The 26,393-nt window shown below is 40.3% G+C and overlaps 2 protein-coding genes across 3 annotated transcripts; one reads left to right on the top strand and one right to left on the bottom strand.

The window, feature by feature from the left end:
* Positions 1 to 667: 667 nt before the first annotated feature.
* Positions 668 to 9,106, bottom strand: LOC148897058 (adenosine receptor A1). Of its 2 annotated transcripts, none has more exons than XM_088999022.1 (3): positions 9,043 to 9,106; positions 3,911 to 4,250; positions 668 to 1,844 (listed from the first exon to the last, which is right to left on the bottom strand). In XM_088999022.1, the coding sequence occupies exons 2-3, from the start codon at positions 4,246 to 4,248 to the stop codon at positions 1,040 to 1,042; spliced, it is 1,143 nt and encodes a 380-aa protein (XP_088855148.1). In that variant the 5' UTR covers positions 4,249 to 4,250; positions 9,043 to 9,106; the 3' UTR covers positions 668 to 1,039. The 2 variants fall into 2 exon arrangements, with proteins under 2 accessions (XP_088855148.1, XP_088855146.1); XM_088999020.1 differs by lacking the exon at positions 9,043 to 9,106 and adding an exon at positions 8,404 to 8,843.
* A 435-nt stretch (positions 9,107 to 9,541) lies between these two features.
* rps19 (ribosomal protein S19) lies at positions 9,542 to 14,920 on the top strand. The gene is made up of 6 exons (XM_088998363.1): positions 9,542 to 9,615; positions 10,330 to 10,400; positions 11,610 to 11,710; positions 13,345 to 13,528; positions 13,654 to 13,708; positions 14,871 to 14,920. Exons 2-6 carry the CDS (start codon positions 10,330 to 10,332, stop codon positions 14,898 to 14,900), a joined length of 441 nt encoding a protein of 146 aa, XP_088854489.1. The 5' UTR covers positions 9,542 to 9,615; the 3' UTR covers positions 14,901 to 14,920.
* The last annotated feature ends 11,473 nt before the right edge of the window (positions 14,921 to 26,393 follow it).

Below are 26,393 nucleotides of genomic sequence, written 5' to 3' on the forward strand. Positions count from 1 at the left end.
ATGAAAGATATAATAATCGTAATAAGAAGAATAGTAATATAATGATGATATAATCATGATATGAAAAATAAAATATAAATACAATAAAAATAAAATCAAATAAGATCAAAATAAAACTAAAATAAAATAACAAACTGAAAATAAAATAGAAAAAACAATTAAATTAAATAAGATAAAAATTAAATTACATTTTATGTAATTTGAAACAATTAAAACAAAATATGAATAAAATAGAAAAAAATTAAATAATAATAATAATATGTAATCATAATTAATTAATGAAAGATATAATAACCATTATAATAAGAATAGTAATGATGGTAATAATAATAATTGGATTGGATTGGATTTGCCTTTATTAGTCTCACAGTGGAGAAATTTACATTTCATAAATTGATTTAATTTAATAATTTGATTTAATAATTTCATTTAATAAAATGAAACATAAAATGGAAACACAATTAAAATGAAATAAAAGAAGATAAAAAAAATTAAAATAACAACAAAATGAAAATAAAATAAAATACGATAAAATACGATAAAATAAAATATAATAATAATATCATACAGTAATAATATATCATAATAATTAATAAATTAATTAAATATATAATAATGTTAATAATAATAACAATAATAACTCTCTTTGCTGCTGTGAAATGTAAATTTCTCCACTGTGAGACTGATAAAGGCATATCCAATCCAATAATAATAATAATAATAATAATAATGCTGTCTAACAAATTTTTGCAGCGGTGTTTGCAAAAAAAGTTCTCTCAAAACTGTTGTATCCGTCTTCCTGTTTACGAGTTAGCGGGCTTCAGAGAGAATGATGAGGAGGACTCTTTCACTTTTATTATGAGACAGGGACAGCGGAAGGTGTGGGGTCCATTTCTGATGCAAGCAGGACAGAGTTGCTCATCCACATTGATTGGATAACAAATAGGCCTGAAAACTAGCGATGCAATTTTATAATCGGTGCAGCTAAGTAGATTTTGAAAAATCGCTATCTTCATCAGGGCAGAGGAACCTCTCCATTTCAAACCTCAGGGCACACTTTTACTTTCAAGGAATTTTTGGCTGAGACCCAGGTAGGAACGTGCGTCGCTTCACACAAGCTCTTAGGAACCGCCAGCCCCGGCGGAAAAGCAGAGAGCGCGAAAGCCGCCCTTTCGTCCCTCTCTTGTTTCCCTGGAGGAGTAAAAAGAACCTGAGGCACGAGACCGTAGAGCTGGAAAAAGAACACGGCCATGGCGTGAACCCAGGAGGGGAGGTTAGCGCTCGGGGTGAAAAGCAAGACGGCGTGGATGATTTGCAGCGGCAAGCAGAGCAGAACTAAGAAGGAGATGGACGCAGCCAGCCAACGGAAACTCAGAGGGGAATCCAACTGACTAATCTGTTTGGCGTTATTGCGGTGGAGATCGAGGTATAGAAAGACCAAGAAAAGCAAAGGGAGCGTAAACACCGCCGTTCCGTAGACATAGACCAAGAACCGCGGGCTCAGGATGGCTTCCGGTGCGCAAATACCCCAATGGCTACTGTGAAGCTCGGCGTAGGTGAAATTACGCAAGTCCTCCATGTAAAATTCGGATAGGAAGCCTCCGTACGGAAAGTGTTTCCCGATAAACACGTAGGGGTGTTTGGGGACAGGGGTGAAACTTGGCGACGGGGTGCTCCAGTTGCCGTCCAACCACAGGTCGACGGTGTTCTGATCGAGGTTCTTCCGAGACCACCGGTCGAGGACGTCGGAAATGATGAACTGGCCGAATGAGGTCAGGACTGAAGCCATCCAGCATAGGAGGACCACGCATAAGGTTCGCTGACGGGTTACCAGACTCGAGTACCTGGCGTAGACGCAACACGTCAAGAATCAAGGCCTGTTTCGGAATTTCATGCATTGGGCGCACCGCATTACAAGACGCTATCGACAAAGCATCCACTAGACAGAGCGATGTTCAAGGAGATGCCAAAAGAACTGTTTTTAACTCATTCACTGCCAGACGATGTGAAAAAATGTCTCCACTCCAGTGCCAGGGTTTTTGTTTTCACTCAAATTGCAGGATCCACAGAATAGTAAATTTTAGCACGACATAAATATTCAACACTTAGTTAGAACCTTAGACTCTATTATTTCATCATAAAAAAGTTAATTCCTAGGTCATACCGCCTCCTCGTGGAAGGGTAGAACATTGCTAGAGGTCTAACCAGCGCTTTATCAGCACTTTCGCAAGAAAAACCAAAACCCGAACAAATTCGGGAATTGTGCTCCACGTCATATTTTCAATTCTTGTATAAATTACGAAATGGCAGTGAATGTGTTAACAATTGGCTGGCAACCAGTTCAAGGTGTCCCCTGCCTACTTCCCAAAGACAACAGGGATGGGCGCTACCACCGCTTGTGAGGGTATGCGAATGGTTTACTTTCACCTCCATCTCTGACCTGATTCAATTTGACCCACCAGCAATCCCAAAAAAAATAATAATCATTGTATATTTTTTAAATCAGCTGTCAATCAAACTCATTTCTACCTACAGACGCTCCCCAATTTATGAACGAGATACGTTGCGAACGGTTGTTCGTTCGAAAGCTGAATTTGTTCGTAAGTTGAATTCGTTCTTAAGTTGCTTTAGTGCTATACTTTGTATGGAATGTATGTTTAAGGCTTATATAAGTATGTTTAAAGGACAACCGACGCCTCCGGACAAGTTGTGTCCATAATTTGTAAAATCACTTCAAATGACTTCTACTGAGCGTATTTTACAAAGATTCCACCGCATATAGTTATATTTTACGTTTTAAGACTCGTGCTGAATATTCAGCAAGTCTTGTTTTCGATTTGATGACGATTCCTGACATGACGTCTCGTCTGGAACGCCTCTGACTGTTGATGGCGAAATTAGAAGGAAAACACATTAATAACACGACGGTGAATCGTTGTGTGTTGCACCAAGACTACTATTTGATACTGGTTGACACAAATTCCCAGCAGACAAATCAGCCCATTTCCAACAGAGCTTGGGCGCCATCTTGTGCATTTTCGGGGAGCTACATTGGAGTCCAGACGCCTCAAAATGAGACGGAAGGACTTCTTTCATCGATTGCAAACATGTATGCTTTCCTCTTCAGAACTATTTGAATCATATTCATAACTGGATGGGTAACAAGAAAGCATCTTCTCCAAATCTGAAGCCATTATTTTGATTCGAGAACAAGGCAAGACGTCCTGGAATGACTTCACGAACAAAGGGGCGGGACCTTCTGAAACTCGCCATTTCCGCGTTCATTTTGAAGTAGTTTTGGGACACTTTAAGTCATTTTTATTGGTGTTTTGCATTTGACTAAAAATATCAGCCAACGTGTTTTGGGTATTTTAGATACTATAAAACGTTTTTCTGATGTCAGTTAGGAAACAAAAAAATGGCATTGTTGTCCTTTAAGGCTTATATAAGTGACCTGTGTTGGATCGTACTGAAAAATAAACATTGAATAAAATATATGCTATATAAAGATATGTATATGTACAACTGGAGAGAATACTACATATGTTACTACAAAAATGTTCGTATGCACCGTTGTTCGTAACTCGAATGTGCGTAAGTAGGGAAGTGTCTATATTCATTAATGCCTTAACCTTAGGTCTTCAAGCTAGCAAGTCAACCAAAGTCTAGAACAAAAACCATCTCGGTTGCGATAAGACGTCTGTTTTGACGTCCCTTATGAGTCATCCTGGCATATTTACGACCTTTTCTTATAATTTTTTGTTTTATATTGATTTTCTCTGTTTACCGCAGAGAGTGTTGTGTTTGTCGACTCGGGCCTCCCACGCATTTTCACGGCGACAAAGGCGGTAATGTCCGGCGTTTATGACTTCATTAACAATACGTGTTTGCGAATAAATTGATTACTCACCTGCTGGGCCGGCAATGCTGCAGGTGGCGATCCAGCGTGAGCAGAAGCAGCAGGCACATCGTAAACTGTCTCACCAGCAGGGGGCAGCATACTAAGGTGATACAAGTGTACAAGCACTGCGGCGTTCTCAGGTTGAGGAAGACAATCACGGGGATCTCCAGCGCACCCCCGATGGCGCCCACCCAGCCCAGACACAGTCCAAGGCAGCTAGACACGCTCATGGGCTGGCGTCTGTCGCTTTGGTTCCCGCCTAGCGCCATGCATAGCTTCACGCTAACCACGATCACGGCTAGCGACACCATACACTGGCAGAGGGAGTACAGCCACAGGAATTCCATGGCTGGAATGAAAGAAAGAAATTTTTTCAAGAAGGTACGTCAAGATTTATTGATTCTTATGTGGGTGAAATCAGCGGTGGGCCGTCCGTGCATGTCAAACCTAGGCCTTCAGTAGTACTATGTCTGAATGAAAACACAGCCGCGAATGTGGTGTGATTTACTACACGTCCACTAGAGGAAAGCCAGGAAATAACTTGTGACTTGAAGAAACTTAAGAAATACTCTCATTAAACTGTTCGAATTTTTACTGAGAATGATAATCTCATAAAATTGCAATATTATTTGCTATTTTTGTTATCTTCGGAGCTGTCCAACCTTTCTTAATGAGGTCAATCTTTTCTTGAAATGTTAGTCTTGAAAATGGCTTTAACAGTAAATGTCCAACCAAATCCATTTCTTCAGCCATTGTGGGTTGGCAAAACCCCTCTTAAATCAACACCAAAAATGATTGCTTATGCAGCTCGCGACAGATAGGGTGCTAGCTCTGGTCAGTATGCGCTTATCAATAGCGGCTAGGAATACTATGATTGGCTAGTGACTAGCCAATCATAGTTTGTAAAAACTCAAACCATGATTGGTTAAAGCAACAGTTTCATCGACATTGATTTTTATTCTGCAGGGTCTGCAGAACTGATTGTGAAGGCATCCAGGTCGATTTTTGACTCTGGTAACAAATGATGGCTGAAATGTGATTGGTTAAATGCTTAAATATGAAAACACAGATCTGGAAGCAGTGTAAAAGGCTTAAAAGTAATGAAAGGAAGCTGAAAGCCAATTTGGAATTATTTCAGAAGAATTCATGGACAAAATAAAATTAACATCAGACTGAGAATCCAATATTTTTAGGCCAGCAGAGAAGACTTTGCAGGCTTTGACGGTCCGCCACTGTGGAAAACACATTTGCGGATTGAATATTCTGTATTTTTACATTTTAGCGATTGTAATAATAACAATAATACATATCATTTATAAGCGCCTTTCAAAACTGTCAAGGACACTTTACATTATGGCACTTTTCATTCAAACCTCGGAACTGAATTATTCCTCCGTGTGAAAGCTTCAGTGCTTTTTGATGGGATGTAATTTACCAAGTCGCCACATCTTGTTGCTGTCATTCAAATTTTGAGTTACCCCAAAATCAGTGGCTTAGATTCGAATGGAATTGTCTGCGTTTCAAGCCATTCCCTACTGAAATCAGAAATTAAAAAATTGCCTTTGATGTGAATTCGCCCCCTCCAACATGGCCGCCATGGGTTCTTGGGTTACCTATCTACATAGCTTCTTCTTCGCTGTCGTGGAATTTGTGGACTATGTCAGTGACTCGTACCCCATGGAAATAATTTGGGATAATATAAAATAAAATAGCCAAAAGGAACAGAAGAAGCTATCTAGCTAGCAAGCTATTGATTAACTATCTAGCTAGCTAGCTATTAGCTAGCTAGATTTTTATCTATTCGAGTTACTTCCGGGTTGAGTGAACTCTGGCGCGTGTGGCTGCCGCTGCTCACCCACAGAAAAGCACATCCTGTGACTGTAAAGTGACCTTGAGAATTTTGAAAGGTGCTTATAAATTAAATGTATTATTATTATTATTATTATTATTATTATTATTATTATTATTGTTATTATTATTATAAAAGGTGCCTTTGGTTGATTATTCCATTTTTAAAGACAGCTTTTATGACACCATTCCTAAAAAAAAATTCTGACACACGTCATGTTTTGCTATTTCGTTTATGCTAAATGCTAATCTTGCATCTTGCGTTCTCAATGTATTGCTTGCAGGCTTACCATTGACAACATCTACTTCATGTAAAGCCAGTACAGTTAATAATACAGCAGAGTACATTTAATTAACAGCTCGCTTAGTTGACGGTGTTGTGTTGGAAAAACAAGTCACATTTCCATACCTTCCCCATGAGAAAGACTGCGTCTCACCACAAACAAATCTGTTTCATTTCAGAGGTTTCACGTTAATGTACATAAAAGAGCAGACGGCGTAGCAAAAACAAACAGAACAGCAGTTAGCCGATGCGGATGTGTGGAGAAAATAGGATACACGGATGGTCCAGGGGCAGAAAACTGGTAGAGAGCGGGAGGATATATATATATATATATATATTTTTTGATGGGTCGAGCAGAGAGCTGGAAACGAGGCCAGAGAAAAGGTCGCCGAAACGAGCCGCTGAGAATGTGATCGCCATGCAAACGCACAACAGGCAGCTGCGATCTTTTGACCACTGTTGTTCGGTTTTCCCATCGCACACTCTGAATATAGACTCGAGCCCAATCATGCAAATGACATCGGCATTAGCATTCCAAACACTAGCGCACGCTCCCTCCCTGCCTGCTGTTTGATGATTGGCAGCTAATTCCTACACATGCTGAAAGAACCTCATACACACACATTTGAGCTGTCCATTTTCTCACACTTGACCTTTTTTGACAATGTTTGGTGTCGCTATTTACTCCCCCCCACAATTACCTGGATGAAATTAGCTCGTCAAACTGTGTAACATATGTTTGTCTCATAGAACCAGCTGAGAAACTGTATCACGGTTCAAAATAAGCACTTTTTCAGTGCAGTTAGCATTTGCGCCTTATCAAAACACACTGAAGAGCGAAGCTGAGATTCAACTGCTGAGAATCCCCAAAAAAGCTTTGCTAAGCTACGCCCATGAGATAAAGTGGAACAATTCATTAGCGGACACGAGTAGCTCGTGAACTCTTTCGTTAATTACAGTTAGCTATCAATGAGCTTCGGTTAGCTATGGCTATGGCTAAACATATGGTGGAGTCGCTTGTAGGTCTTAAACACAGAGATGGCGACTGAGCTACATTTCTCTTCTGACAAGTACCCTTCACACGAAATAATGGAAGAGGAGCTATGATAACTGCTAAGTTATAGACGCTAAGGAGATAAAGTGGAACAACGCATTAGTCGGACACGAGCAGCTCTTTATTAATTAGAGCTAGCTACGAACGAGTTTCGGTTAGCTACTGCTATGGCTAAACATGTCGCGGCGTCGCTTCTAAGTCTTGAAAACTCAGAGGTGGCGACTAAACTACATTTCTATACTGGCAGGTACCCTTCACACAAAAGGATGGAAGAGTACGGATTGAGAAACTATGCTAACCGCTAACTTAACCTAAGGTCGATAAAGCTAACGCGTTTAACACTACTATTGTATTGTTATACTACTACTACTACTACTACTACTACTACTACTACTACTACTACTACTACTACTACTAATAATAATAATAATAATAATAATAATAGATTTCATTCATAAGTGCCTTTCAAAATTCTCAAGGTCACTTTACAGTCACAGGATAAGTTTTTTTCTGTGGGTGAGCAGCGGCAGCCACACGCGTTAGACGTGTATATTTACAGTGATACCTCAGCTTACGAACGCGTTAGCTAACAAACTTTTCGCCTTACGAGTATTAAATTTGCAAGAATATAATCTTGGCATACAAACCAGTTTTCGGGAAATGCACGGAGCACCACAACGGCTGACGGACTAGTTTTCGGCGGAAGAACACCAAACCACACGGTCGAGCAGAAGAAGGAGATCATCGAAAAACACGAACGAGGGGTGCATTTGTGTGACTTAGCGTCCCAGTACCAGTATGCTAAGTTGACCATTGCTACGTGTGGCTATGGGTGTTTCGGCGTTGTCTAAAAAACGGTCTCAGGCAATAGAAGAGGTTGAAAAACTCCTGTTGATTTGGATTAATGAAAAACAGCTAACAGGGGACGGTGTGAGTGAGGGTATTATCGCCGAAAAAGCACGCAACTTCACTTGGACATCATCAAGAGGCAACTACATCAACAACCATCACAAAGGTAAATAAAACAACTTTATTATACAGTATAGTTTATTTCTTTAATTGTAATACAATAGCACATTTATTATACATAAAATGAGATATATTTTGTATAGTTTTAAGGCTTATTTCGTCGATAATTATGTTTTATGGGGACCTGGAAACGGATGATACTCATTTTTAATGGTTTACTATGGGAATTAATGTTTGGAAGACACACGTTTCACCTTACACACACTTTCTGGGAACCAATTAAGTTAATAAGCTGTGGTATCACTGTATATATATGTATAAAATAAATATAAAGTAAGCGTACGTTACCTGTTAGCAGCAACAAGCAGTTGACTTCAATCTACAATGACACTGTCCCTTTTATGGCTCCATTTATACCCCCCGGCCCAAGCACAGACTTCTAAAAGTGTGCGACTGACTGAATCTGATTTATAAACCCCCATCTGCCTCATATCTCTCTCCCCTGTCTGTGCAAACATATCAATTGTGTAAATGTTGTATCATGGATGCCCTTTCTGTCCAAGATGTGCAAAGGGCAACACCGCCACCCTTGCCAACCGGGGAAATATGTAAATGAGACACTCAGGCACACAAAGGACTGTCAAAGCTAACTGAGATCAGCATGCAAAGTGCTTTTGGAAGCGTGCGTGACTTGGAACTGATAAAGATGATGAAGAGTATCAAAAGACCGTGTTGCAAATGAGCGTGAGACAGACGCATGATGCGCGGAATGGAATTTCAAGAATATATAGGCCACCCCGGCTTTGGCTTCACACCATCCGCAGGATTCTGTGTGATCTTAGATTGCTCGTTCAATAATACATCACATGCAATGACACAAAAAGACAAAAAAAAAACATCAAAACAACGACTGAGAGCGAATGCCAGCGGACAAAAAAAAAAATGCGAGGGGGAGTTTTAGAGTGATTTTTTATATATGGAGATTACCTTGGGTGAACTCAAGTGCTGACGCTTCCTGGCTTCGAATATTCACCCAAGCAGAGAAAACTGTTTCAAAATCATTTTCCACTAGAATTGCTGAAGGGCAAAGCCCCAGGCAGCGGTGGTGACCAATTTTTAAATAAAATAATTTGTTGACAGGGAGAGAGTGGCACAGTCTGAACGATTTCTAAATGTATCCCAATGCATTATTTTTATTATTACATATTTTTTAGTATTATATCTTATAATCTTTTTTTGATCGAATATGTCATCCAAGATCACACAACAACATTTACGTACTTTCATGATTTGAAATATTTTGCATCATCAACCTCCCTCTCTCATGGATGTATATATATTTATTATTATTATATTTTATCAAAAATCAGCCCAATATCACACAATCAAATTTACGCACTGTAATTTAAGAAGTTTTGTATCGAGTTATCAATCTTCCTCTCTCCTTGTGACCAAAACACCACGTCGTCATAATCTCGCGTTACTCGGCGAGACATGTCCCTGATAACGCGCTAGGGAAACCCCGTTGGACCCTCTTTCCCTTCGCTGTCCACAAGCAAGGTACGCGCGCTGCATGATTTCCCCCATTTTATTACGTTTATTTCAGTCACATTTTAAACCACGTAAACGCTAACAGGGGGCTAACAAGTGTTTATATAAAAGTGAGTTTCTATTTATGTTAACAGTAAGCTTGAATGAGTTTAGGAGCTTTCGTATGCTATATGCTTCGCAGTGCTAGAAATGGCTGCTCCCATGCCTCCTCGTTGTGGCCTGCTAGCTGGTCTCCGTTTCATTTCAAAATCGACTTGCGGGTACACAGTTTGTCTGCCGTGAGCGCTTGAAATTGTTACCTAGAAATAGTGGCGAACCATTGTCGGAGTCTGTGCTATTGCTGCCATTTCATGAATTAAATTGCGACGTGACATGCTAACCGAGGACGTGCTACATGCTAAGCTAATGCCGGCTCACATACGAAGGAGCACTATTTACTGTTGGTATTTCTGCGGTCGCTATTGCACTGATTCGCTGTGGGGACGCATTGAAGGGAAAAGCCGTAAGGAAAAGCAGCTATTATTGTAAGAGGGGAACATCAAAATCGGTTAAACGTTTAAAATCCACTTTGTTGTTGTGAGACGTGGCTAATAGATACTATCCGCACAACTTCATCATCGCCGTACTTAGAAAACGTGCTTCCCAACACTCCATAACAATCCCAGAGTCTAAATAATGTGTTTTTTGGTGTGTGTGTGTGTGTGTGTGTGTGTGTGTGTGTAGATGCCTGGTGTCACGGTGAAAGACGTCAACCAGCAGGAGTTCGTCACTGCACTGGCTGCCTTCCTAAAGAAGTAAGCAACCAGTCTACCAAGCAACAGGGATGTGACACAAATTTTCAATAATTCACCACACATTTTCTAATACTACATTAAAGTGCATTTAAATAGCTTTCAAATGATGTATAGATTTTTGTCCTGTGACATATTATAATAATTTGAAATGTGAGGGGATTTTCTGCCTGTAATTACACAGTTAAGACAATGAAAATCTGTGACCGAGTTCTTTATTACAGTTTGAACTATCATAACTTTTTTGTAACTAACTTTTTCATATTTTTGGGGCAGATCTTAACGAGTAACGTACCATTGGAAAACTTTTGAAATTCTAAACAAGAACAGAAAACAAGAAAATATTCAAAATATAAATTAGCAAATATCAACAATCAAATTCAGGCAGATTTTCGGCGAAAATCAAAAATGGCTGTCACTGAATACAAGGTGAGACAATTGCAAGCTCTAGAAATATATATGCAAATGGTTCTTTTTGCTTGAAACTTGGCAGTTATAGAGAAAAATATGTGTTCTACCACTTGAGTTATGAAAATACAACTTACTCACATTTATAAACTGTAGTGTAAGCAAAAAGAGCGTAAAGTTCAATCAATTTCCCCCCCGTTTCTCGTTGTCTTATTCGGAAATTTCAAGAACCAGCATGGAGGGCAACGTGTAATACGTCATCATAAGCTGCATATCCCTCGAAAAACGATTACAAAATTGTACTGCTATACGACTGCGAGTACAGAGTGCGCTCGGTTCCCTGGACAGAAACAATAGCGGTGGAATATAGGTCACTAGCTTATCTACCCAATGTGTTTTTTGTAGTACTTTTATTGATAAGTTCATTTTACTGCGAATATGTCATGGTCCAGGGGAACAAAATGGGTTTTAGGACAAAAATTGCTGATATTAATTAGGTTTGTGGAGGTCACTTTATCAACACACACACACACACACACACACACTTGTGATTTCTGTCATGGGTCTACTTCTTTCTTTCCTCTTCCTTTCATAACTGTGAAATGTAAATGTCTCCACTGCGAGGCGAATAGAGGTACATCCAATCCAAACATTTGCTCTTGATATCATACATGTTAGTTTGATACAATGTTTTAATTTGGGTACATAAGCCTTTCATGTCGTGTAATTAGTTTGTGAACTGAGGTACTGCTAAATTTGATATTTGTTGTGCTCAAGCTAAGTGTGTTTTTTTTTTCTCACTAGATCAGGAAAGCTGAAGGTGCCCGACTGGGTGGACCTTGTCAAGCTGGGCAAACACAAGGAGTTGGCCCCCTGCGATGAGAACTGGTTCTACATCAGAGCCGGTACGTGAAGGGCATCGCGCCTTTGTCGTCATATATCGGTCCGGTTGAGCTGTTTATGCAGTGTTTTTAATTACTGTGTTTTATGGCGTATAAGGCCTAGTCTTTATTTTCTTCAAAAAATGACCCTGCGCCCTATACACAGGTGCGCCTTATATGTGAAGTAATAGTGAGCCACAACAGGTCTCACAACTACTGTCAGCAGCCACTTACTCCATTTCCTGCTGTAGAAGCAGTAGTGCGTATATTTGGGTAACATTATATATTTTGATATTTTGAAAGCTTTTCTTCATTCATTAAAAGTGCATCTTATACTCTGGTGCGCCTTATACGCCGGGAAATATGGTAGTTGTAGGATGCATTTAGTCAAGTGGTGGCGTTTTATGGCGCTGAAGAGCTAAAAAATGCAAAGATTGCCCACAACTACATTAAAGTCTAGTTATATCGATATTCTCGGGAGTCGGAAAAAAATATCAATATAACCGTACTATCGATATATCCGATCCTGCGGCATGTAAATTTTCTCCTTGCGTTCATAGAAATAGTATCGTAATAAGCAGTACTATCGATATAATGAGACATTACTGTTATACATTTTTCACCAAACAGACTTGAGTTGGTTTGAGTGATTTTTGGTAAAATGGCAAGGTTTTGGACGGACAATAATGTTGCATTCATTTCATATTTTATCAGCTATGACAAAACGAAATAGTCAAACAATAATTTGCAGTGAAAACGATTTGACCACATCAGCATTATACTGCCTAGCATTTAGATAAACATTCAACAAAATAGTGTGAAACGCTAGGATGCTAGCATTTTAGCAAAGGGCGCGTCTGATATAAAAGACGACCAGCTCGCCTCCGCATGAGTGTCTGTTCGTAAAACTTTCCTTGGCACCTAGAAAGCTGCTGACTTTGAACCACATGCTCACTGGGCTCGTGGTGCGGTGAGATCGAATAATAACCGAATGGTGCGCGTGCCAATCAACCTTCCATTAACTAATTCGTTGCCATTCCCTACTTTATTCGGGAATTGAAAAATATGACGCGGAGCGCCATTTCCAAAGTTGTTCCGGTTTTGCTTTTTCTTGCGAGGTGCCGATAAAGTGCTGGTCAGACCTCTGGCAAATTTTTCCATTCCGCAAGTGGGCAGCATTTGCCTTTTGTCCGTTTTAGCACTTTGTTGCATCTTAAGCTGTTGTTAAAGCACTCTATAAATCAATATGTATGTATTGTATTTTGTACAGCCATCCCCATTTCAAGCTCAGATAACTCCAGACCAATATAATTTAAGAATTAACGCTTTTTTTTCTCCCGATGAACAAAGAGTCTAAGGTTTCTTAACGCTGCATCGAATGTTTGTGTAGTCCTCTCGCTCAATATTCTGTGGGTCCTGCAATTTGTTTGAAAATGACAAAAACCCTGGCACTGGAGTGGACACATCGTCCGGCAGTGAATTAGTTAATTTCCACTGTACGTGTCGCCTGCATCGCCGCCACTAATAAAAGCGGTGTCGTGACAATGGACAGCCTGCCAAATATGGTTTTTGGCTTCTCTTCTGGGCCTTTGGGGTAACAAATCAGTTCTTGGGGTCTTACTTAAAGTAACGTCATCTCCTTGACTGTGCTCGCGCAGCCTCCACGGTTCGCCACCTGTACCTACGCGGGGGTGCCGGCGTAGGCTCCATGACCAGAATCTACGGAGGGCGCAATAGGAACGGCGTGTGCCCCGCCCACTTCAGCGTCGGATCCAAGAACGTGGCCCGCAAAGTGCTACAGGCGCTCGAGCTCCTGAAGATGATCGAGAAGGACCCCAATGGGTAAGCGCGGCTGTTGTGATTGGCATTTCGGCATTTTTTGTGTGTTTGTTTTTTATGTCGTTTTTTGAGGCTCAGCCATGTCCCGTTCTTTTTCTAAGTTGTATTTATTGTTTACGCTTCTTCAGTGGTCGCAGGCTAACCTCCCAGGGAACCCGAGACCTGGATAGGATTGCCGGGCAGGTGAGCGACCGTTTTTTTTTTTTTTAATCGCTGTGGTCAGGGGGCGGGTGGACTCAAGTTTCTTCCACGACCGCATTTGATGAATCTCATTCCGAATTTGACAAGTACAGACCCTCCCCTACTTACGAACATCCGAGTTACGAACAGCGGTACATACAAACATTTTTGTGGTAACATCTGTAGTATTTTCTTCAGTTGTACATGTACATATCTTTATAGAGCATATATTTTATTAAATGTTTTTTTAGTACAAACCAATAAGCCTTATATACTTATATAAGCTTCAAACATACATTCCATACAAAATATAGCATTGAATCAACTTAGGAACAAATTCAACTTGCGAACGACCGTTCGGACCGTATCTCGTTTGTAAGTTGGGGAGCGTCTTTATTCTCTCCAGTTGTACATGTACATATCTTTATAGAGCATATGCATCCATCCATTTTCCATACCGCTTATTCCTCATTAGAGTCGCGGGGGGTGGTGGAGCCACTCCCAGCTGTCTTCGGGCACAAGGCGGGGGACACCCTGAATTGGTTGTCAGCCAATCACAGGGCACACAAAGACACACACAAACCACAGTCACTCTCACAATCACATCAAGCGTCGCTGTAATAACCCAAGGGTAAAAAGAGAACATTAGTGGAAGGGGGGTGGCGTTTCATGGTCGGCGAGACGGCCGTATGGCGCCTTCTCCTTGTTTACCCATGCTAATGAGCAGGAAACAGACGAGCAGCACACACGCGCTTGCACACGCCCCCACCCGTCGCAACAATTGGCAGGAAACGTGTTGCGAGGGCCCCTTGTGACTTCACCCCAACACCACCACCTCGAAATCCTCTGCCCTCCCAGTGCGCATTGCCTTTTCACTCTTGTGTCAGCACAAAGAAAAACGCTAGTTTTAGCGCCAATTACTCCAGGTCCCGTGGTATTGTTTTGAACCCCCCCCCCCTGACCCCCAATCGGAATGCTGCTCTCATCAAGTGAGATGAATGCTCGCAAATAGAATAGAAAAGAGCCGAGAGGCTTCATTTGATCAGTTGCACAAAGCCTTTGAGGCAAGTCGATGCAATTTCATTTGCACACGCCATTCTTAACACGCACAAGCGCCGCCGAAGTCGTTTTAAGATGCCTGACGCTTTGTTTCTCTTCCCAACAGGTTGCAGCCGCAAACAAGAAAAGTGCTTAAATAAATCTGGAGAAATAAAACACTGTCGTGTGCCTTATTTTTTTTTTTTTTTTCCCCACACTCATGTGCGAAACTAAAACCAAAGTGCCGTCATTTAAAGCCTCGTTGCCGCAACTTCTTGTTGTTAGCAACCTGGCTAGCACCGGTAATTAAAACATAACAAATGATCAAAACCGGTCTCAGTTCGACTGATCGCTAATTATTAAACAAGCCGTGGGCTAAATTTCCATCTACAGAACGACTGCGGCACTGGTGAAATTTGGGTAAAATCTTCACTGGATGTCGGTGATGGAAACTTTCCAATTACAGTAAAGTCTTGTTATATCGATAGTCCCGGTTATATCGATACTATTTCTGTGCACGCACTGAGAAAATTACATGTAAACAGGGTCGGATATATCGATAGTCCCGGTTATATCGATAGTCCCGGTTATATCGATATTTTTTCGTACTCCCTTGAATATCGATATAACGAGACTTTACTGTATTTCATTGAATAATTCAAACAATTGGCCCAAAAATGGAGGATGGGGGTTGTACATGCAGACATACTTTTTTTTCAATCAATCAAGTCTTTGTAGGTGAATATGCAGGTGAAGATTTTTCATTGCCCCTCTCTGGTGGTCCAATGGGGTCTGCAAAACCTTTCCTGCTGGCCTAAAAATATCCAATCAAAGACTGATAATTATATTTTGTCTATGAATTCTTATGAAATAATTCCAAATTGTCTTTCAGCTTCTTTAGATTACTTTCCCCCTTGTTGCACTGCTTCCAGATGTGTGTTTGCGTATTTAAGCCTTTAACCAATCACATTTGAGCCATCATTTGTTGCCAGGGTCAGAAATCTACCTGGACCGCCTTCAAAATCAGTTCTGCAGGCCCTGGAGTATCAAACAGTTGCTCTAACCAATCAGATTTCGAAGTGGCTACCCAAAAGGGGTACCAGCGCCTTCCAGACACCAGTTTTTGTATGATTAGCTAGTCACTAGCCAATCATAGTATTACTAGCCGCTCGCTAGTGATAAGTGCGAATAAAGGCATATCCAATCCAATCCAATCCAATACTGGCCAGAGCTAGCACACTATCTAGCGAGCTGCATAAGCAAATATATTGTGTTAATTGAATAGCAGTTTTTTTCAACCCACAAGGGCTGAAGTATGAGAAGAAATGGATTTGGGTGGAGATGTAGTGTTAGCCATTTTCAAGACTGACTTTTCAAGAAAAAAATGGAAATCATTAAGAAAGGTCAGTCAGTTCCAGAGATGAGAATTTTCCGCCGATCGGCAGATTTCAGACTTTCAGACCAAAATGACCAGGTAAAACTAAATACATATGTATAATCGCTTTTTCGCTGTTCTTTTCCTGTTTCGGCTTGTGTTGGCGGAAAGAGTAATTTTGATTGGATTATCCTGATTTAGGTGCTGTTGATGTCGAAACAGGTAAACACCCCCTTTTGAATAAGTGGATCAGGTTGAATGGACCGAAGGATTCACATTTGTGAAGAGAACAGGTTCTAATTGAATATATTCTAATTTGCAATGAAACAATACCATTGATGAAACAGTTGGATGTCAGTGGCACTATGACAAGCCCCATGCTAACGTTAGCATCTCTTGTGAGAGGCAGCAGAGAGCAAGTGTGCATGCTAGCTTGCAGTAACCTTGCGCATGTACCTGGCAAATTGACTTTTATTACGATAGTTTAGGTGGATTTTTCGTATTATCACAAAGTTATTTTAAATAATACATTCTGACATTTTGTTGAACTCACAGTATTGAGTGTGCGCGTGTGGTCCCTAGCATTTTTTTCGCCATTTGTCATTCTCATCCCTGCAGTTATTTCCTGGCTAATGTTAGCCTCTGGTGGACTTGTAGCAAATCACACCACACCCTTTTCAGTCTGAATTGGTTTCAGGCGTAGCAAGGCTGAAGGCCTAGCGATGAAATCCACAACTCGCAACTGACATGACTTTTTTTTACAGTCTCGAATCTTTGGCATATGTTCACTTTCATTGAGAGTGAAGATTTTTCAATATGGATGCCCCAAATCGCCTCATTGAGAGTCCTGTCACCCCCTCCCTTTTTTTGACGTCTCCCATAGCAAACCTGATCAACTCATCAAGCTTTTCAGAAACCCAATGACACTTTCCTGATCATTTGAATCTGATGTTTTAGACGAAGTAGACGTCTGAGAACAGGCTGCCTTCATGACAATGGAGAACCGGACGTGAGCCACCATGTTTTACCTCGACCCAGTAAGGTATGTTTGTTCATTTATCGTTAACAATACTAATTGTTTTGCGTTGAACAAAAAAAGAACAGCCGTCAACGCTTAGCTTTTTATTAATACTTTTGGGGTTCCGGTGGACGAAGTTTAGCAAAAAAAATACAGTTCGGTTGTATTGAACACGAACAAAAAAACCTTTACCATCAATTACAAAAAAAAAAAACCCCGAAACGTGTGACGTCACCTTCGTAAACAACTGGCATCTGTTAGTTAAGCACAATATAAATGTTCAAACGACAATGCCACGATTAAGAACTAAACATACATTGTTGTTTTGTATGTTCAAATGCTATGTATTATTTTCATTATTATATGTTTATGGTCCATGATTCTAGTACTTGAACAACTACGACTTTTATTTCGTGATTAAAAAAAATGGTAATCCATGTTTGAACTCGTTTAGCAATCACATTTATGTCGACGACATTTAAAACTGTTCATTCAAATAGATTTTTATTTTGTTATTTTAAAAAATGGTCGGTACTTGTTTAAAGTAGTTTAGCAATCACATTTCTGTCGACGACATTTAAAACTGTTTCTTCAACTAACCCACAGAGGGTGCCAGAGGACTGAATATACATTTGAGAAAGAAGTGAAGCAATACCCGAACTGCCTTTTTTAGGTCTTTGAAATGTACAGTTGTATTTGTGGGACAAATCCAGCGACTCTTTGGCCAATAAAACCTACAACGGTCACACGCAGTGCTTTAATGCTACGATTGTAATTGCTTCAGAAGCGTGTGAGAGAAAAATATATTGATTTCAATTTAAACCCTTGAGGCCTCCTTTGAAAAAAAAACAATGTGTCAATGTGGTGCTCACTGCTCCTGTGGTTTGACAGATTATGTTTTTTTTTTTTCCAATCCCACTACCACTCATCCATTTTCCATCCCCGTCTTACCTGTAAACAACCTTTCTCGGGCCTTGACCCCTGCTTGTCTGCCCCACCCGCTCCCTCAGATTTAGCGGCGTCCGGCTGTTTTGTTCCAGCGGAACCTTCCTTTTGCTCTCACCCCTGTAATTTGCCGGTTAAGGTAGATAAACATGCCCTTCAGTGTTTGGAAGAAATGTATGGAATCCGCCATTCAAGGTGTTACTGTTTGCTCATACTTGTCTGTGCAGGCTTTAATTGAACAAGTTCCGCTTTGAAGAAGCGCAGAGGCGCGCTCGAATATTTTGCTAGTGCCTTTTTTATTTCCGTCTTGAACATGCTGCTAATGAAATGGATCCAGAGCTGCCTCACGCCTCCTCCAGGCTTGCGAACGGCAGATAGCGAAGAAATGCCTCTCCTTGTTCAAGTCTCTCCAAAATAGCACCGCTATCAGGGGAGCTCCGTCACACATATACTTTTCATCAACCCACGGCTTCATGCCCCGTGGCATAGCATCCATTTGGGACGAGGTGTACCTTCCCAAAGTTTTTCCCGGCCTTCCCCGTCCGTTCAAAGAACATCAATGATAAAAATTCCTTTCCCTCTCCCTTTGTTGTGTTTTGCTACAATAAGTATTTATTTTTATGTAGCACTTGACAGGTCCTTTAACATAAAATTTCACATATCCAGCTTTTATTTTGTGGTTATTGAGTATTTAAAATTGCCGCAGAAGTTAGCCTTTGTATCGCTAGCATAAATTCCTTCCCTCTCCCCTGTTGTGTTTTGCTACAGTATTTATTTTTATGTAGCGATTTCACAACAACCTAAACTGTAACAAAGTTCATTTACAGATCCTTTAACATAAAAGAAGTTGAGATATCCAGCTTTTATTTTTTGGTTATTGTGTATTTAAAACAGCCACAGAGGTTTAGCCTTTATATCGCTATCTTAATGCGCAGGCTAACCATAGCAACGATTAGCATATGTCACTATTACAACCCTTTCAGCAATTTCTATCAATTTAAGAGAGAGAACTGTAAAATTCCACAACAGCCGCAGCTGTAACAAAGCACTTTAGCGATCCTTTAACCTAAAAAGTGCAGATATCCAACTTTTATTTTGTGTTAGCCTTTGTATCGCTAGCAAAAAAAATCCCTTCCCTCTCCCCTGTTGTGTTTTGCTACAATAAGTGTTTATTTTTATGTAGCGCTTTCACAACAAGCTCAACTGTAACAAAGTGCCTTTATAGAGTCTTTAACATTAAAGAAGTTCAGATATCCAGCTTTTATTTTGTGGTTGTTGCATATTTAAAATAGCCGCAGAAGTTAGCCTTTATATTGCTAGCAAAAATCCCATCCCAGTCCCCTGTTGTGTTTTGCGACAATAAGTATTTATTTTTACGGAGCGCTTTCACAACAACCTCAGCTGTAACAAAGTGCTTTTACAGATCCTTTAACCTAAAAAGTTCAGATATCCAGTTTTTATTTCGTGGTTATTGTGTATTTAAAACAGCTGCAGAAGTTAATCTTTAAATCACTACCTTAAAGCTCATGTTAACCAAGGCAGTTATTAACATGTGTCATTATTACAACCTTTTAAGCAATTTATGACGATTTAACAAAGATGACTGTAAAATTTCACAACACCAGCAGCTGTAACAAAGCGTTTTACAGATTCTTTAACATAAAAAACAGATATCCAGCTTTTATTTCGTGTTTATTGTGTATTTAAAACAGCCCCAGAAGTTAACCTTTAAATCTCTAGTTTAAAGCTCATGCTAATCATAGCAACGATTAGCATGTGCCACTGTTACAACTCTTTAAGCAATTTATGGCAATTTAACAAAGACGACTGTAAAATTTCGAAACAACTGTAGCTGAAACAAAGTTCATTTACAGATCCTTTAACATAAAAGAAGTTGAGATATCCAGCTTTTATTTTTTGGTTATTGTGTATTTAAAACAGCCACAGAAGTTTAGCCTTTATATCGCTAGCTTAATACACAGGCTAAACATATCAACGATTAGCATATGTCACTGTTGCAACCCTTTAAGTAATTTATGACGATTTAACAATGATGACTGTAAAATTTCACAACAGTAGCAGCTGTAACATAGCATTTTACGGATTTTTTAACATAAAAAGTTCAGATATCCAGATTTTATTTTGTGGTTATTGTGTATTTAAAACAGCAGTAGAAAGTAGACTTTCATGGTAGTTTAAGGCTCATGCTAACCATAGTAGCGATTAGCATATGTCACTGTTACAAGCCTTTAAGCAATTTATAGCAACTTAAAGACAATTGTTAAAATGTCCTTCACTTGTATCAAAATCAAGACGCTAGCTACGTTGTGACATTTCATATGTGAGGGAAAGAGAGAGAGAAAAACATGGCTCCAGGAAATTATTTTCTATTGAGTCACAGGTGGCAAAATGTCTGAAGTGGGAACTACCATTGTCAGAATACCGTTGTCAAAATATTTTGACCAAATTGTTGAAATTCAGAAAATATAGTCTTCTGTTTCATGAAAACTACATAAGCGGATTACATTTTACTTTAGCCGCTAAGCTAATCTGCTGCTGTCTGTTTTCTTTTGATATTGGTGGAGGTTCATCTAGCTTCTGAACGTGTCCAAAACACAATACAACCAGGAAATATGTACATGTAGAGTATTTTCCATGTATATTGTGTTGTGCCTTCCTTGTATCAGTCTTGTCTAATCCCTCATCCTGTGTTTGGCCTGAAAGCAGGCGGTGTCGACACGCAACGTGCCGCTAGCGCCGGCCCGGCACCAAAGTGTGTGGCACACACAACAGGTGTGAAGGAAAAAATATATACAAAGCATGTGTTAGTGACTTTTAGGCTATATGTGAGCGTGTCCCCCTTGATTCCGAATCCCGTCCACCTGTTAGGAGGACAACGAGGCACACAGCAGACGCTGTAGTAGTCAAAGCCACCCAGACTGACCCCATGTTTTTTTTTTTTTTTTTTAGTTTAGTGTTTTCACACATCGTGCCATTGTTTCTACGGCTTAGCGCATGCACGCACACCCGAATCAGCGCTTTCAAGTCGTTCCGACTGATGCCGTGGCCTGAGGTTTTCTTTTTCATCGCGTATTAAAAGCAGCGACAAAGAGGAGAGAGCGTGCGTTGTATGTTGTTAAGGTGGTTGATAGTGTAAGAGGAGGAAGTGTTTTTGGGATTGTTTTTGTGTATCTGTGGTCTGCTACTCTGGGACCATCTTTTGGACCATATAGTTTTACAGTATATTTATTTAATAAAACAATATCATCGTTAGTTCTCCTGCTTTTATTTTGAACCATTTCAACTACTTTTTTGTGTTTGTGTGACAAATGAGGAATGAATCAGCCCGTTTCCACAGGCTGATTAATTCCTTACACGGAGCTTTGTCGCCCTCTTCTGTCTCTTTTTGGTGCAACACAAAGTTTTCAGACCAAACAAGTACAGAAAAATGCATTGACGCGATGGAAGGACTGCTACAATGTGTACTTTTTTCGGTCAGGGGCGTTCCTTCAGTGACGTAGGGTGAGGACTCGTCACCAACTCAAAAACAAGACTTCCGGTATATTCAGCGCAAGTCTTAAAACGTGAAATCTAGCTATATGCGGTGGAATCTTTGTAAAATACGCTCAGTAGAAGTCATTGGAAGCCATTTTACAAATTATGGACAAAACTTGTCCGGAGGCGTCGGTTGTCCTTTAAACGTAATAGTAGTGCATGTCATCCCAACCATTTGCCAGAACACCCGCGGTCATACCGTCTATGTTAGATGTGCTTCATGCATGAATTTGCAAGTTAAGATCAAAACCAAGAGCCCCTCGGCTCTCTGCGTTGCGCTTCGCCTCTGCTCCAAAGCTTCCGTGTCATCAATAAAACATCCTAGCCAAGTTCAGGTGTTTTATCCTGACTGGGATGCCGAGTAGGGGAGCACGTCTTCTTGCTTTCATGGTGCATCAAAAGGGTCAGCGTAGCTCATTGAAGGACTTAAGAGTTGTGACCTGTGTGCTCCGTAATGCTAAAGTTGCACTAGAGGCCTCTTTGTCTTGCTGACTTTTCACGTGAGGGGTCAATTTGGGTGTCACAATCATATACAGATAACATCCGAGTTACGACCATCTTCCGTTCCGACAAAACGGTCGTAAGTGAAACGGTCGTAAGTCGAAATCTGTTTAGAATGACCGACGTGACGTTTACATGACAGGATAGGATACGATGTCAATCTGCGACTGTGTGACTTAGCATCCCAGTACCAGTATGCTAAGTCGACCATTGCTACATGTGGCTAAGGCTTTTTCTGTGTTGTCTAAGCAACAGTCTCAGGCAATAGAAGAGGTTGAAAAACTGATTTGGATTAACGAAAAGCAGCTAGCAGTGGACAGTGTGATTGAGGGTATTATCGCCGAGAAAGCACGGCAACTTCACTCGGATATCATCAAAAGGCAACTACATCAACGACCATCACAAAGGTGAATAAAACGACTTTATTATACTGTACAGTTTATTTCTTTAATTACAATCCAATAGCACATTTATTTTGCATAAAATAAGGTATACAGTAAAGTCTCGTTATATCGATATCGGATAAATCGATAGTCCCGGTTATATCGATACTACTTCTATGCACGCACGGAGAAAATTACATGCAAACAGGGTCGGATATATCGATAGTCCCGGTTATATCGATATTTTTTCGGACTCCCTTGAATATCGATATAACGAGACTTTACTGTATTTTGTGTAGTTTTAAGGCTTATTTAGTAGAAAATTATGTTTTATGGGTACCTCGGAAAGGATTATTCTCATTTTTCATGGTTTCTTATGGAAAATAAATGTTTGGCAGACGAACCTTTCGCCTTACGCACACTTTCTGGGAACCAATTAAGTTTGTAAGCTGAGAAATCACTGTAGTTTTATTTCATGTACTGTTGTAGTATAAAGAAGGGCATCAAAATGGCTGCCGCTGAATGGCGGCCGTTGCCTTATGTAGTCAGTCGGCTATTGTGTGTTCTTAGTATATTGTTATTATTACTGTTATTTTTTATTAATATGGTTATTATGATTATTATGAGTACTACCTGGCTGGCTATCTAGCTGGCTACCTAGCTGGCTCTCTATTTGCTCTCTATTAGCTATCTAGCTGGCTCGCTAGCTATCTAGCTGGCTATCTGTTATATGACTACCTAGCTATCTGTCTATCTGTTAGCTATCTATTGGCTATTTATTAGCTAGCTAGCCTTCTATCTATTTGAGTTACCTCTGGATTGAGTGAACTCTGACGCGTGTGGCTGCCGCTGCTCACTCACAGAACAACTCCTCAAAATTAACATCTTTCAGCTACTTTTCATATTCTAGCCTCGTCCCCCCCCTCGATATCCAAGCAGGCGACCTTGTCCTTTTTTCAATGGTCTTTTGTGTGTCAAAAGATAAGCAATCTGTTATCGTTCACCGTTTCAATGGGACACTGTTTGCCTCATGCGCTCGCGTGTCAGGGAGGAGAGCAAAGCTGCACCGGGGGCCGCGTTATTGTGGGAGTTAAAAAAAAATGGCGGCGGACGTTTCCTGTCGGCGCCTATCGGCAAACACAATGAGACAGAGGTGAGGCTATGTTTGGGGGAAATCTAATGAAGGACGACTGCTTTCAAAGCAAAGCGTCTCACAACAAATCAGATATCAACAACCCCCCCCCTCCCCACCCCCGGTCTGCTTCCGTGAAGATTAAATGGCGTAGAAGCGTTTGGAAATGCACGTCTCGGATGTTTGGTTTTACTGACGTGATGATGAGGCGTTATGATGACTGGAGGCGGTCCTTCCTGGAAGCAGCAGTCAATCATAGTCAAATTGGAACTCAAGTGGGATGTATAATAATAATAGCAATAATAATAATAATAGCAACAATAATAATAATACATTTGATTTCTAAGCGCCTTTCAAAACTCTCAAGGTCACTTTACAGTCACATGATCAGTTTTTTCTGTGGGTGAGCAGCGGCAGCCACACGTGCCAGCGTTCACTCAACCCGGAATAACTCAAAGAGATAGAAAGCTAGCCAGCTAGCTAATAGATAGCCGCCAGATAGCTAGCTCGGTAGATAGCTAATAGATAGCTAGCTAGCTAATAGATAGCCATCCAGATAGCTAGCTCGGTAGATAGCTAATAGATAGCTAGCTAGCTAATAGATAGACAGCCAGATAGCCAGCTAGCTAGATAGATAGCTAATGGATAGAAACTAGATAGCAAATAGTTAGCTAGCTAGCTAGATAGCCAGCTAGAAAGCTAGAAAGCTTGGATACACATGATGTAATGAGAACCATTCAACTACAGGTCACATCTGACTTACGACCGGGTCGACTTACGACCACCCGTACTTACGACCACGACCTCCAGACCATATTTTTAAAATTAGAATTCTACGCCTGGCACTGCAACGCGCTAGCAGAGGGGCAACGCGTAGGACAATTTTGGCCAGCCAGCCAGCATCTCACTCTCACACAGCAATCGACCGTGTGATGGCACCAGAGGAGGCGAGTTTGCCCATAGTTGTTTCACTGTTCTCATAAAAGAACACATAGATAAATATCACGCATGGCTAAGTCTCAGCTCTTTAGTACAGCACTAATATGATCAGTTCTTCACAGAGGATAAAGAATTTGACTTGCTTGAATCATTAAAGCTAGCTCGCTAGTTCTTTTGTCCAACTTTATCATTCACTTTGTTGGCTCGAAGTCGTGTTAGCATTAGCATATCATATATTTCCTCTCTTCACTTCTCTTTAATTTATCTAGCTATCTAGCGAACTATCTAGCGAACTATCTAGCTAGCTAGCTATTTGCTATCTATTAGCTATCTTACTGTCTGGCTATCTATCTAGATCCCTATCTATTAGCTATATGGCTATCTGGCTAGCTTTCTATTAGCTATCTAGGTAGCTATCTATTAGCTGTTAGGCTATCTGGCTGGCTATCTCTTCGCTACCTAGCTAGTTATCTATTTGCTATCTATTAGCTATCTTGCCGGCTGGCTAGCTATATATTAGCTATATGGCTATCGAGCTATCTATTGGCTATCTATTAGCTAGTTAGCTAGCTTTCTATCTATTTGAGTTACTGAGGGTGAGCAGTGGCGCATGCTGCCGCCACTGCTCACCCTCAGAAAAACTTATCCTGTGACTGTAAAGTGACCAGCAACACGCGCCAGCGTTCACTCAACCCGAAAGTAAATAAAATAAATAGCAAGTTAGTTAGCTAGCGAATAGCTAGCGAATAGCTAACAAATTGATAGCTAATATGTAGCTAATAGCGAGCGAATAGATAGCTAATACCTAGCGAATAGATCGCTAATATCTAGCGAATAGATAATTTTGCTGAGCTGTGGCCGAATTTTGGTTTGCTGCTTGGGAATCGGTCGAGCACATACGGTCGATGCGCTTGTGTGGTTTTCGGATAGAGAAACATGTCTGTTAGTTTCTCACTGTCTGCTTTTCTCTTCTCATTATTTCCTGTTTCTTACTTTCCGTTGAGAGAGAGATTGGGCTCAATCTCCATCTCCCGCCCTCGTCTGTCGCAGCTGTGTGCCGCAGCTGAGGTCAACAGTCACCCATCTGCACGCACGCTTCTCATGAATACAAATACGTATCTCAAACTGACAGACAATATGGAGTGCAAAAGTAAAGATCATTTCAATATTTTGATTGCTCTTCCGTCGGATTCGACCCGCGGTGCATGTATTGCTTCAAAATGGGTCCGTCCTGAATTATATTTACCAGAATGAACATTTTGGGGCCTCATTAGAAAAAAAAAAGCCCAAAAAGCAACAAAGACAAAGTCTTGAGGATTTTTTTTTACATGTTATACGTGTACATGTGTGTGTGTGTGTGTGTGTGTGTGTGTGTGTGTATATATACAGTAAAGTCTCGTTATATCGATATCGGTTATATCGATAGTCCCGCTTATTACGATACTATTTCTATGCACGCAAGGAGAAAATTACATGCGCGCAGGGTCGGATATATCGATAGTCCCGGTTATATCGATATTTTTCGGACTCCCGAGAATATCGATATAACGAGACTTTACTGTATATATATATATGTGTGTATAGGACGTGTGTGTGTGTATATATATATATATATATATATATATATATATATATATATATATATATATATATATATATATATATATATATATATATATATATAATATATGTGTGTGTGTGTGTGTGTGTGTGTGTATATGTGTGTGTATATCTGTATATCAAGGGAAACTTCACTCTTGCTCCTCGCTCATCTCCGAACAGCAAACTATTAAAACCTGAAA

Source organism: Hippocampus bargibanti, linkage group LG06, assembly GCF_051943395.1.
Source record: "Hippocampus bargibanti isolate YZ-2025 linkage group LG06, ASM5194339v1, whole genome shotgun sequence".
In the NCBI taxonomy this organism is placed as follows: Eukaryota; Metazoa; Chordata; class Actinopteri; order Syngnathiformes; family Syngnathidae; genus Hippocampus; species Hippocampus bargibanti.